General features: G+C 44.9%; 1 protein-coding gene across 1 annotated transcript; it reads left to right on the forward strand.

Moving 5' to 3' along the window:
• Nucleotides 1–6,654: 6,654 nt before the first annotated feature.
• LOC308315181 (CD5 antigen-like) lies at nt 6,655–13,618 on the forward strand (the record flags this gene model as incomplete). Its single annotated transcript, XM_080763021.1, has 4 exons — nt 6,655–6,931; nt 7,720–8,025; nt 8,276–8,572; nt 13,338–13,618. 4 exons carry the CDS (start codon nt 6,655–6,657, stop codon nt 13,616–13,618), a joined length of 1,161 nt encoding a protein of 386 aa, XP_080619147.1.
• Between the last annotated feature and the right edge of the window lie 1,258 nt (nt 13,619–14,876).

A 14,876-nucleotide genomic window follows, 5' to 3' on the forward strand; every position in this document is an offset into this window, starting at 1 on the left:
TGTTTGCAACATGCTACAGTCTTGAAACTTGCTCCATGGACTTGGACCACCAATAGGAGCACGCTGTAAATGTTTAATTGCTTAAGCCCCGCCCCTCTGTCTTCCTATTGGCTGGCCTTTACACAGCTCTAACTATTGTTTACAACATGCTACAGCCTCAAACTTTGGTACATGGACGTAGACCATCAAGAGGAACAAGCTGTAATGGCTTAATTGCTTAAGCCCCGCCCCTCTGTATTCCTATTGGCTGGCCTTTACACAGCTATAACTTTTGTTTGCAACATGCTACAGTCTTGAAACTTGCTCCATGGACTTGGACCACCAATAGGAGCACGCTGTAAATGTTTAATTGCTTAAGCCCCGCCCCTCTGTCTTCCTATTGGCTGGCCTTTACACAGCTCTAACTTTTGTTTGCAACATGCTACAGTCTTGAAACTTGCTCCATGGACTTGGACCACCAATAGGAGCACGCTGTAAATGTTTAATTGCTTAAGCCCCGCCCCTCTGTCGTCCTATTGGCTGGCCTTTACACAGCTCTAACTATTGTTTACAACATGCTACAGCCTCAAAATGTGGTACATGGACGTAGACCATCAAGAGGAACAAGCTGTAATGGCTTAATTGCTTAAGCCCCGCCCCTCTGTATTCCTATTGGCTGGCCTTTACACAGCTATAACTTTTGTTTGCAACATGCTACAGTCTTGAAACTTGCTCCATGCACTTAAACCAAGTTGACCACCTCTCACACCCGCGCACACACGAACGCACATGCACACATGTGCACACACACTCATTGAAAGTCAATGGAGAAAATCGGGGAAACACGTAACTCTGTCATTTCTCGACCGTTTCAGAAGCAGGGCGGCTCGCCGGAACCGGTCCGCCCCCCTGAACGAAACCAAATGGACCCTTACAGCTCAGACATCTTAGCATTAGCATGTTAGCATTAGCATGTTAGCATATTAGCATGTTAGGATTAGCATGTTAGCATGTAGCATTAGCATGTTAGCATTAACATGTTAGCATTAACATGTTAGCATTAAAATGTTAGCATGATAGCATGTTAGCATGTTAGCATTAGAATGTTGGTGGCAACGTAATGCGCAATAAACTAAGACAAAATACCCCATTGAAAGTCAATGGGGAGACCTGGCTCACATGTAACCAAATGGACCCTTCTTGAGGCTAAATGTCATCAAATGGTGGTCCGTGGCTCAAATGCTGCACAGACTTGGCAAGCTTCAGGCACCCAGTAAAATTTCTTGAAATTTTGTTTCTAGTTAAGTATTGGTTTCGGATTTCAACCTGTGTTTCTGCCATTGCATGGCAGGCACCCAGAATAATCGTATTCAAGACACGAAACTTTGACGTCTATGGCCGGCCGCACGGTTTACCAAAGCCCCACAATATATACATCGAAACGTGCGGCTCGGCCGGGAATGGTGTGCTTGTGCTTTTCTTTCCGATTCGAGTTACCGTGCCGACGTAATTCGCAATAAACGACGCGAAAAATGCCCCATGCAAAGTCAATGGGGAAACGCGGGTAAAAACAGAAAACGACACGTTACTTTGGAGCCACATTGCTCTTGCACACTGTTACGTAGACACACGATTTAAACGTCAAACAGCACAGGAGACCATCGACTTTGTCCTGGTTGAGACGGAATTCGAATACGCTGCACAGTTTGCCCGCTATCGCAGTTCAAAGTGTGTGTGGTCTGAGCAAAAATCTCGACTTAGAGTGTCGCACGCCCAGAGAGAGACCGGGTCAGAGTGAGCAGCCAGTGTCAAAACTGTAGCGAAATTCTCCGAACAAATCGTCCTCATGGCCAAAATATTAACTTTACACACATGGGTTTCGGTAATTCTGTAGCCACACTCGTCCTCTTTCCCCCAATGTCACAACCACAGCCCAGATTCATACAGTACGTGAACTACAGCCCTGAAAGCGACAGGTGTACCATCATAATGTGTCATAAGACGCCATGTTAACTGCCTGAATGAGTCAGTAATTTTTTCATCACAAACACAATTTCTTAACTCGCTCTTATAACCACGTTTTTTATCGTACCAATACCACGATCGCACACGGCGTACCTCAATGTCTCGGCTCACTCACGGCGAAAACAAAAATCGCATTCGACTTTTACTTTTTGCGCTAGAGCAATTTGTTCGGACCGTATATCTGAACAAATTCTCTCATTGAGTCACTGTGCTGACTTTAAAGTGTTTGCATTCGCATAGACTAGCCCTGCCCCAAGCTCAGGTGAAATTGATACTTTGTTAATGATTCAAGGTCAAGTTGACCACCCCTCAAACACGCGCACACACGAACGCAAATGCACGCACATGCGTCATGTGCACGCACACACACACACACATTGAAAGTCAATAGAGAAAATTGGGGAAACACGTAACTCTGTCATTTCTCAACCATTTCAGACACGGGGTGGCTCGCCGGAACCGGGGCGCCCCCTGAGCGAAACCAAATGGACACACACACACGCGCGCACACACACACACACACGCGCGCACACACAAACCCTCTCTTCCTATTGGCTGGCCTTTACACAGCTCTAACTTTTGCTTGCAGCATGCTACAGTCTTGAAACTTGCTCCATGGATTTGGACCACCAATAGGAGCACGCTGTAAATGTTTAATTGCTTAAGCCCCGCCCCTCTGTCTTCCTATTGGCTGGCCTTTACACAGCTCTAACTATTGTTTACAACATGCTACAGCCTCAAACTTTGGTACATGGACGTAGACCATCAAGAGGAACAAGCTGTAATGGCTTAATTGCTTAAGCCCCGCCCCTCTGTATTCCTATTGGCTGGCCTTTACACAGCTATAACTTTTGTTTGCAACATGCTACAGTCTTGAAACTTGCTCCATGGACTTGGACCACCAATAGGAGCACGCTGTAAATGTTTAATTGCTTAAGCCCCGCCCTCGACCATCAAGAGGAACAAGCTGTAATGGCTTAATTGCTTAAGCCCCGCCCCTCTGTATTCCTATTGGCTGGCCTTTACACAGCTATAACTTTTGTTTGCAACATGCTACAGTCTTGAAACTTGCTCCATGGACTTGGACCACCAATAGGAGCACGCTGTAAATGTTTAATTGCTTAAGCCCCGCCCCTCTGCCTTCCTATTGGCTGGCCTTTACACAGCTCTAACTATTGTTTACAACATGCTACAGCCTCAAACTTTGGTACATGGACGTAGACCATCAAGAGGAACAAGCTGTAATGGCTTAATTGCTTAAGCCCCGCCCCTCTGTCTTCCTATTGGCTGGCCTTTACACAGCTCTAACTATTGTTTACAACATGCTACAGCCTCAAACTTTGGTACATGGACGTAAACCATCAAGAGGAACAAGCTGTAATGGCTTAATTGCTTAAGCCCCGCCCCTCTGTATTCCTATTGGCTGGCCTTTACACAGCTATAACTTTTGTTTGCAACATGCTACCGTCTTGAAACTTGCTCCATGGACTTGGACCACCAATAGGAGCACGCTGTAAATGTTTAATTGCTTAAGCCCCGCCCCTCTGTCTTCCTATTGGCTTGACTTTACACAGCTCTAACTATTGTTTACAACATGTTACAGCCTCAAACTTTGGTACATGGACGTAGACCATCAAGAGGAACAAGCTGTAATGGCTTAATTGCTTAAGCCCCGCCCCTCTGTATTCCTATTGGCTGGCCTTTACACAGCTATAACTTTTGTTTGCAACATGCTACAGTCTTGAAACTTGCTCCATGGACTTGGACCACCAATAGGAGCACGCTGTAAATGTTTAATTGCTTAAGCCCCGCCCCTCTGTCTTCCTATTGGCTGGCCTTTACACAGCTCTAACTATTGTTTACAACATGCTACAGCCTCAAACTTTGGTACATGGACGTAGACCATCAAGAGGAACAAGCTGTAATGGCTTAATTGCTTTAGCCCCGCCCCTCTGTATTCCTATTGGCTGACCTTTACACAGCTATAACTTTTGTTTGCAACATGCTACAGTCTTGAAACTTGCTCCATGCACTTAGACCAAGTTGGCCACCTCTCACACACGCGCACACATGAACGCACATGCACGCACATGCACACATGTGCACGCACACACACACAATGGAGAAAATCGGGGAAACACGTAACTCTGTCATTTCTCGACCGTTTCAGAAGCAGGGCGGCTCGCCGGAACCGGGCCGCCCCCCTGAACGAAACCATATGGACCCTTACAGCTCAGACATCTTAGCATTAGCATATTAGCATGTTAGCATTAGCATGCCAGCATTAGCATGTTAGCATGTAACATTAGCATGTAACATTAGCATGTAACATTAGCATGTTAGCATGTTAGCATTAGCATGTTAGCATGTTAGCATTAGCATGTTAGCATGGTAGCATTAGCATGTTAGCATTAGCATGTTAGCATTAGCATGTTAGCATGATAGCATGTTAGCATTAAAATTTTAGCATGCTAGCATGTTAGCATGTTAGTATTAGCATGTTAGCATTATAATGTTGGTGGCAACATAATGCGCAATAAACTTAGACAAAATACCCCATTGAAAGTCAATGGGGAGACCTGGCTCACATGTAACCAAATGGACCCTTCTGAGAGGCTAAGGGCTGTATTTTGCGTGTCTTAAGTACCAGGTCTTATTCCCTAACTTGAGTAAACTAAAAACCTGGAGGCGTGATCAATGCTCTTTGGCCACTCAGAATAGCCAAATGGCATTGATCACGCCTCCAGGTCTTTAGTTTACTCAAGTTAGGTAATAAGACCTGGTACTTAAGACATGCAAAATACAGCCCTCTATGTCATCAAATTGTGGTCCGTGGCTCAAATGCTGCACAGACTTGGCGAGCTTCAGGCACCCAGTAAAATTTCTTGAAATTTTGTTTCTAGTAAGTCCTTCTTTGTTCCCCAACCTGCAGGCGTACATATACTATTTTTTTATTTTTACCTTTTATGATAATTAGAATTTTGTTATTTGTCATGTGACTTGTCATGATTATGAATTGATTGAAAGTCCTTGCTGTCTTGTTTCCATTCGGTCCTGGGCCAGGACCGAATGGAAACAAGACAGCAAGGACTTTTTTCAGTGATCCCTTTGTGATGTGTTTGACTGTACCCTATACTGATTACATTTCTGCCAATAAAGTATTCAATCAATGAATCAATAGATATTCCCCACTGTATTTCACTGTACTATGGCTCCCCCTAATGGCCGTTTTGTACCCTGTACGCTGTAGCAGAGGTAGTGCAATCTGCGCATGCTCACAACTGTCACTGCACTAGTTCACACTTAAGTTATAGTACATATGGAAATATGTAATATACAATTGGATCTGGGTGTCTTTCAGCAACACTAACTCAAAGGTAGGAAGCAACTTTTCAATCTACTGCAGCTGTGTGGTGAAAATAAATGTTTTGCCTTAGTGTGCTAGTGGAGTTGCTTTGCATATGCGCAGCATGCGCCGCCCATCGACGCTGTATTAAAATACCGTATGCTCGGAAATCTCACGGTATCAACACCGTGGCTGTTCCTGTCGCGGTATTACCGAAATTCGGTCAAATTTGAGACATTTATAGGCAGATAGTGGCATGTCAAAAAATCACTTTCACCTAGAAACTCCATTCACACTTTGTAAAATTCAGCTTACTGTGGAAACAGATGCTGGAACGTTTTACTTTTAAATGTTTTGTAGTTTCTGAGTTATTTAACTTAAGCAGTCAAATTGATCACAAACCAATTATGTTTTCCAGACTTATTCAATTATTATGGGTTTATGTTGCCTTGTATTGGTCTGAATTAAAGGACTAATTTAAGCACTATATAAAATCAAATAACCAAAATATATAGGCTGCACAACATCATGACAGCTTGTGAGCTTGTAGATCAGCTGCTTTTGGTGAATGTTCCCCAGAATAGGTTTGCTGTCGTGCAAGTGCACGGTTAAGAAGAATTATTATATTATATTACATTATATATATTTTTTTTTTGTAAAAGTGAAAACCACTAAATAATACCATTACTAATTGTTTTACAACATATTACCATTGTAACGTTTCACCCACTATTGAACCCATGACCCACAGTTCACCAGTCTGGCCCCTGTCTGGACAACAACCCCCTTCCCCAAAGGTAGCTCCCTCAGAGGACGGAGTTATGGCCAAATATCACAATGCGACAATATCATTATGCTTACAATATTAATAATTCTGTTTTAAGTTAATAGTAGTGGTAAAATGTTAACTATATTGTCAATATAGTGTCCTTGTTGTATTTTAAGGTATGGTTCCGTCATGACTTACAACAAAAATGTTGGGTCAAACCATGTGACTCCCATTGGAAATTAATTGCGAGCTTGCATCAGTAAACAAGTCTCATGCAGCTATACAACAATCTGTTGTGATTGTGTGTTTGAAGCCTAACTCTTTAATGGGATCCTGTTTCTCTGCAGCTCTCACAACAACAACAACAACAGGTAAACAAACATCAACAAACAAACACATTACAGATTGTAACCTAGACGTATTTATAACAAGAGTAAATATTACTTCATGTGAGCTGTTTATTGTATTTATAATCAGAGTAAATATTACTTTATGTTAACTGTTTATTGTATTAGCAGAGTCCGGTGATGTCAGGATGGTGGGAGGAGCTAGATGCTGTGCTGGTAGACTGGAGATCAAAGTCCAGGACCAATGGAGACCAGTGAGTCCTTATGTCTGGAACCATCAGTCTTCATCTGTAGCGTGTAGACAGCTGGGCTGCGGCTCTGCTGTTTCTGCAGAACGGAGACGTGGTTCTACAGATCAACCTGTATGGAGGACATCTAACTGTGTTGGATCTGAATCTCTACTGAAGGAATGTGGAGCAATGGAGTCTGATACTTCCTCCTACATTCTGGAGCTGATCTGTTCAGGTAACAACATGACTTCAACAATGTCTGTCTGTCTGTCTGTCTGTCTGTCTGTCTGTCTGTCTGTCTGTCCGTCCGTCCGTCCGTCCGTCTGTGTGCATGCGTGTCTGTCTGTGCATGCGTGTCTGTCTGTGCATGTGTGTCTGCCTGTCTAGTTATCAACCCTTTAAGTCCAGGAAAGCGTCTCTGTGTCGTTTTACATATTAAACTTTAATCATATTTTATTCTTTAGCCTTTCTTTCAGAAATAGCAGATCTACAAGCTCACCCCGTGTCACTTAGTGCCGTGCAGTGAGCTTCGTATTTGAACTGTGGACCCCCAAAATGATCATGTTTGAACTCGGGACCCCCAAAATGATCATGTTTGAACTCGGGACCCCCAAAATAATCATGTTTGAACTGGGGACCCCCAAAATAATCATGTTTGAACTGGGGACCCCCAAAATGATCATGTTTGAACTGGGGACCCCCAAAATGATCATGTTTAAACTGGGTACCCCCAGAATAATCACATTTGATTATCTCTCTCTCTCTCTCTCCACCCTCTATCTCTCTCTTTCTTTCTCTCTCCCTCTCACTCTCCCTCTCTCTCATCCCCCTCTCTCTCTCTCTCTCTCCCTCACTCATCCCCCTGTCTCTTCCTCTCTGTCTCTCTCTCTCTCTCACCCCCCCCCTCTCTCTCTCTCTCTCATCCCCCTCTCTCCCTCTCTCTCACCCCCCCCCCCCCTCTCTCTCTCTCTCTCTCTCTCTCTCTCTCTCATCCCCCCCCTCTGTCTCTCTCTCTCTCTCCAGGGTCGGTGAGGTTGGTGAATGGTCGTGGTTCGTGTTCAGGCAGAGTGGAGGTGAAGTCTGGTCAGTCGTGGGTCTCAGTGTGTGAAGGTGACTTTGACCAGCAGGATGCAGAGGTGGTCTGTAGGGAGTTTGGCTGTGGGGCTCCTTCAGTCCTCCAGGGGGCGCTCTATGGAGAAGGCAAGGCTCCGATGTGGACCAAAGAGTTCCAGTGTGAAGGCAGTGAGTCTGTTCTCCTGGACTGTAGAACCTCAGACTCAACTAGAAACACCTGCTCTCCTAACAAGACTGTTGGACTCACCTGCTCAGGTAAAACACACTACACTTTAGTTTACAGTCAAAGTCATATTACTTTTGAACCACTTCAAAACTATGTTTAGTCGACTGTATTCCCAAGGGCTCTGTACTCGGCCCACTCTCGTTGTCACTCTAAAATATCAGATCTACAAGCGTATATTGTGACAAGTTGTGAGCTCACAGATGGTGTGTTTTAGCAGACAGTTAACCCTAGAATAAGAACACTACAGTTCTTAATGTTTATTGTATTGTCTGTGTACAGAGCCTGGTGATGTCAGGCTGGTGGGAGGAGCAGGTAACTGTGCTGGTAGACTGGAGATGAAAGTCCAGGACCAATGGAGACCAGTGTATCCTTATGGCTGGAACCATCAGTCAGCATCTGTAGCCTGTAGACAGCTGGGCTGCGGCTCTGCTGTTTCTACAGAACTGAGACGTGGTTCTACAGATCAACCTGTATGGTGGATTACATCTAACTGTGTTGGATCTGAATCTCTACTGAGGGAATGTGGAGCAATGTGGTCTGATACTTCCTCCTCCAGTCTGGAGCTGATCTGTTCAGGTAACAACATGACTTCAACAATGAAACTCATCTATACTGTCTGTCTGTCTGTCTGTCTGTCTGTCTGTCTGTCTGTCTGTCTGTCTGTCTGTCTGTCTGTCTGTCTGTCTGTCTGTCTGTCTCATGCACTGTCACTTTAATCATTTTATTCTTTAGCCATTTAGAATTAGCAGATACAAGCTCACCGCGTGTCACTTGGTGCCGCGCTGTGAGCTTCATATTTGAACTGTGGAACCCCAAAATAATCATATTTGAACTGGGGACCACTAAAATAATCATATCGTAAATGAGGTAAAAATCTAGCTTGTTTTGAGCCAAAAATAAGATTCCGAGATCTTATGATTCTATAAACTGCGTTTCCATAGAGATATTAGGATTCTATATCGGCGCCGAATGAGTTAACTCTCTCTCTCTCTCTCTCTCTCTCTCTCTCTCTCTCTCTCTCTCTCTCCAGGGTCAGTGAGGTTGGTGAATGGTCATGGTTCGTGTTCAGGCAGAGTGGAGGTGAAGTCTGCTCAGTCGTGGGTCTCAGTGTGTGAAGGTGACTTTGACCAGCAGGATGCAGAGGTGGTCTGTAGGCAGCATGGCTGCGGGGCTCCTTCAGTCCTCCAGAGGGCGCTCTATGGAGAAGGCAAGGCTCCGATGTGGACCAAAGAGTTCCAGTGTGAAGGCAGTGAGTCTGTTCTCCTGGACTGTAGAACCTCAGACTCAACTAGAAACACCTGCTCTCCTGACAAGACTGTTGGACTCACCTGCTCAGGTAAAACACACACTACACTTTAGTTTACAGTCAAAGTCATATTACTTTTGAACCACTTCAAACCTATGTTTAGTCGACTGTATTCCCAAGGGCTCTGTACTCGGCCCACTCTCGTTGTCACTCTAAAATATCAGATCTACAAGCGTGTATTGTGACGAGTTGTGAGCTCACAGATGGTGTGTTTTAGCAGAAAGTTAACTGTAGAATATAATACTACAAGGGTATGCGCGTGACATCATCATCATACCCGATTGTTATGCGGGAATGCCTAATGAGTGGCAAAAAACTACTTTTCTGGCCTTAATAGCCCAAACATCCAAACAGAAAAGTCCATTTACTTTATGCATGCGCATGCCCTCTATTGGAACACTACAGTTCTTAATGTTTATTGTATTGTCTGTGTACAGAGCCTGGTGATGTCAGGCTGGTGGGAGGAGTTAGACGCTGTGCTGGTAGACTGGAGATGAAATTCCGGGACGAATGGAAACCAGTGAGTGGTTACTGGAACCATCAGTCATCATCTGTAGCGTGTAGACAGCTGGGCTGCGGCTCTGCTGTTTCTACAGAACGGAGACGTGGTTCTACATCTCAACCTACATGGTGGATTAGATCTATCTGTGTTGAATCTGAATCTCTACTGAGGGAATGTGGAACAATGGAGTCTGGTACTTACCTCTACAGTCTGGAGCTGATCTGTTCAGGTAACAACATGACTTCAACAATGATACTCATCTATACTGTCTGTCTGTCTGTCTGTCTGTCTGTCTGTCTGTCTAGTTCTTAACCCTTTAAGTCCAGGAAAGCGTCTCTGTGTCGTTTTACATTTTAAACATTAATCATATTTTATTCTTTAGCCATTCAGAAATAGCAGATCTACAAGCTCACCGCGTGTCACTTAGTGCCGTGCAGTGAGCTTCATATTTTAACTGGGGACCCCCCAAATAATCATGTTTGAACTGGGGATCCCCCAAATAATCATATTTGAACTGTGGACCCCCCAAATAATCATGTTTGAACTGGGGACCTCCAAAATAATCATATTGGATTATCTCTCTCTCTCCCCCTCTCTGTCTCACTCTCATCCCCATCTCTCTCTATCTCTCTCTCTCTCTCATCCCCCCCCTCTATCTCTCTCTCTCTGTCTCTCTGTCTCTCTCTCTCTCTCTCTCTCTCTCTCTCTCTCTCTCTCTCTCTCTCTCTCCAGGGTCAGTGAGGTTGGTGAATGGTCATGGTTCGTGTTCAGGCAGAGTGGAGGTGAAGTCTGGTCAGTCGTGGGTCTCAGTGTGTGAAGGTGACTTTGACCAGCAGGATGCAGAGGTGGTCTGTAGGCAGCTTGGCTGTGGGGCTCCTTCAGTCCTCCAGGGGGCGCTCTTTGGAGAAGGCAAGGCTCCGATGTGGACCAAAGAGTTCCAGTGTGAAGGCAGTGAGTCTGTTCTCCTGGACTGTAGAACCTCAGACTCAACTAGAAACACCTGCTCTCCTGACAAGACTGTTGGACTCACCTGCTCAGGTAAAACACACTACACTTTAGTTTACAGTCAAAGTCATATTACTTTTGAACCACTTCAAACCTATGTTTAGTCGACTGTATTCCCAAGGGCTCTGTACTCGGCCCACTCTCGTTGTCACTCTAAAATATCAGATCTACAAGCGTGTATGGTGAGGAGTTGTGAGCTCACAGATGTGTTTTTAGCAGACAGTTTACCCTAGAATAGGAACACTACAGTTCTTAATGTTTATTGTATTGTCTGTGTACAGAGCCTGGTGATGTCAGGCTGGTGGGAGGAGCCAGTAACTGTGCTGGTAGACTGGAGATCAAAGTCCAGGACCAATGGAGACCAGTGAGTCCTTATCGCTGGAACCATCAGTCATCATCTGTAGCGTGTAGACAGCTGGGCTGCGGTTCTGCTGTTTCTACAGAACAGAGAGATGCTTCTACATCTCAACCTGTATGGAGGAGTGCATCTAACTGTGTTGGATCTGAATCTCTACTGAGGGAATGTGGAGCAATGGAGTCTGCTACTAACCCCTACATTCTGGAGCTGATCTGTTCAGGTAACAACATGACTTCAACAATGATACTCATCTATACTGTCTGTCTGTCTGTCTGTCTGTCTGTCTGTCTGTCTGTCTGTCTGGTTCTTAACCCTTTAAGTCCAGGAAAGCGTCTCTGTGTCATTTTACATTTTAAACTTCAATCATACTTTATTCTTTAGCCATTCAGAAATAGCAGATCTACAAGCTCACCGCATGTCACTTAGTGCCGTGCAGTGAGCTTCATATTTGAACTGGGGCCCCCTAAAATAATCATGTTTGAACTGGGGACCCCCAAAATAATCATATTTGATTCTCTCTCTCTATCTCTCTCTCTCATCCCCCCCCTCTCTCTCTCTCTCTCTCTCTCTCTCTCTCTCTCTTTCTCTCTCTCTCTCTCTCATCCCCCCTCACTCTCTCATCCCCCCCTCTCTCTCATCCCCTCTCTCTCTCTCATCTCTCTCTCTCTCTCTCTCTCATCTCTCTCTCTCTCTCTCTTCCTCTCTCTCTCTCTCTCATCCCCCCCCTCTCTCTCTCTCTCTCTCTCTCTCTCTCTCTCTTCCTCTCTCTCTCTTTCTCTCTCTCTCTCATCCCCCCTCACTCTCTCATCCCCCCCTCTCTCTCTCATCCCCTCTCTCTCTCTCTCTCTCTCTCTCATCCCCCCCTCTCTCTCTCTCTCTCTTCCTCTCTCTCTCTCTCTCTCATCCCCCCCCTCTCTCTCTCTCTCTCTCTCATCCCCTCCCCCCCCTCTCTCTCTCTCTCTCTCTCTCTCTCCAGGGTCAGTGAGATTGGTGAATGGTCATGGTTCGTGTTCAGGCAGAGTGGAGGTGAAGTCTGGTCAGTCGTGGGTCTCAGTGTGTGAAGGTGACTTTGACCAGCATGATGCAGAGGTGGTCTGTAGGCAGCATGGCTGTGGGGCTCCTTCAGTCCTCCAGGGGGCGCTCTATGGAGAAGGGAAGGCTCCGATGTGGACCAAAGAGTTCCAGTGTGAAGGCAGTGAGTCTGTTCTCCTGGACTGTAGAACCTCAGACTCAACTAGAAACACCTGCTCTCCTGACAAGACTGTTGGACTCACCTGCTCAGGTAAAACACACTACACTTTAGTTTACAGTCAAAGTCATATTAGTTTTGAACCACTTCAAACCTATGTTTAGTCGACTGTATTCCCAAGGGCTCTGTACTCGGCCCACTCTCGTTGTCACTCTAAAATATCAGATCTACAAGCGTGTATTGTGACGAGTTGTGAGCTCACAGATGGTGTGTTTTAGCAGACAGTTAACCCTAGAATAGGAACACTACAGTTCTTAATGTTTATTATATTGTCTGTGTACAGAGCCTGGTGATGTCAGGCTGGTGGGAGGACCCAGTAACTGTGCTGGTAGACTGGAGATCAAAGTCCAGGACCAATGGAGACCAGTGAGTCCTTATCGCTGGAACCATCATTCTTCATCTGTAGCGTGTAGACAGCTGGGCTGCGGCTCTGCTGTTTCTACAGAACGGAGAGATGCTTCTACAGATCAACCTATATGGACGATCACATCTAGCTGTGTTGGATCTGAATCTCTACTGAGGGAATGTGGAGCAATGTGGTCTTTTACTTCCTCCTCCAGTCTGGAGCTGATCTGTTCAGGTAACAACATGACTTCAACAATGTCTGTCTGTCTGTCTGTCTGTCTGTCTGTAATAATTCAGTGATTGGTCAGATAGTTCTTAACCCTTTAAAGGGGCATTTCACCTCTGGAAGAAATGGGCCAATGAAATAAACACCGATAGTGTGACGCATAGATATCGCACGCAGTTACGCACGTTAGCCGTCAGAACTCCTACGCACGTATACCCGTAGGAACTCACCTACGCACTTAACATCACTTCTGAACATCGTGTGGAAAATGTAATGATATATATGATTTTTCAGATATGGGGTTTCGAGCTCCATCCCTAATCACCTGTCAATCACCTGTCATGTCACAGATCTCTCTGAGGGCCTGCAGCAGGTGATGAAGGGTTCCTCCGTAAAGGGGGTTTCCGAGGGCCAGCAGCAGGTGATGGAGGGTTCCTCCGTAAAGGGGGTTTCCGAGGGCCAGCAGCAGGGGCAGCAGGTGATGGAGGGTTCCTCTGTAAAGGGGGTTTCCGAGGGACAGCAGCAGGGGCAGCAGGTGATGAAGGGTTCCTCCGTAAAGGGGGTTTCCGAGGGCCAGCAGCAGGGGCAGCAGGTGATGAAGGGTGCCACACCCACTCATCCACTGCCCTGAGTCCTGTGTCTCACCTCACCTGCTCCCTAATGAACCTAGGCTATATTTTATATATATATATATATATATATATATATATATATATATATATATATATATATAGCCCTTGATGCTCTCATGTGATTGTCGGTTTATCAGTTTGCTCTGCCTTGTGTATTCATTATTCCTTGCCTTGTAAGATGTACCTGATTTCTACTTTTGTCAAGTAATGACTTTAAGTTTAATCCTTGTTTATTTCCATTTACGATTTACGATTTATGATTTTCCATTTTCCATTTACGATTTAAGATTTTCCATTTATGATTTACGATTTTTCCATTTACGATGTACCATGCTGATGGTGGTATTTTAACCCTCTTTTAATTAAAACCTTATTGTATGTTACGGACCACGGTCCTTTTGATTAGTTGTTATTTGTTTAACTATAATTATTATTTATGGTGGCTATTTAATTAGGATAATAATTATAAGTTGGTATTTGTTATGGTGTTTTATGGCATGTAACAAGTTGTATTTCCTCTGCTACAGTACTCAAGTGAATTGACAGACATGGCTCTGAGTGACAGGTCCCTGATTGGACCTGCCCCTCTGTTCCTTATTGGTTCTCCCCGACATGCTGCCCCTAGGAAGCATAATTAAGAAGCATAATGTCTCTTTTCATTTCTATGCGGATGATGTGCAGCTCTATCTTCCTCTAAACACCAATAGTCTGCTCACAGACGCCTTCCAGCCACTCCTCGATTGCATCTCCGACATCAAAAGTTGGATGCTAAATAATTTTCTCACCCTCAACGAAAGTAAGACGGAGGTTATCATTTTTGGCCAACAGTCAGCCCCGTCCCTTGCCACTTTGGGACCCCTCAGTGCAAATATCCACTCATCTGTCAAAAATCTGGGTGTGTTCTTTGATAACAACCTTAAATTTGATAAACAGATAAGCTCCGTGGTCAAAGCAAGTTTTTATCAACTTAGGCTAGTGGCCAGGATCAAGGGCTACCTTTCCCAACCTGACCTTCAGAGAGTTATCCACGCTTTTATCTCATCGCGGCTCGATTATTGCAATGCGCTATATGTAGGCATGGACCAGTCCACCCTCAGACGTCTGCAGCTTGTCCAAAATGCCGCCGCACGCCTACTCACTGGTACGAGGAAGCGTGATCATATCACTCCCGTTCTTGCCTCCCTCCACTGGCTTCCTGTTAAATTCAGAATTGATTTTAAGATCTTATTATTTGTTTTTAAATCTCTTAACGGTTTG

This window comes from Protomyctophum bolini (genome assembly GCF_963924005.1).
Source record: "Protomyctophum bolini genome assembly, chromosome: 5".
Lineage (NCBI taxonomy): Eukaryota > Metazoa > Chordata > Actinopteri > Myctophiformes > Myctophidae > Protomyctophum > Protomyctophum bolini.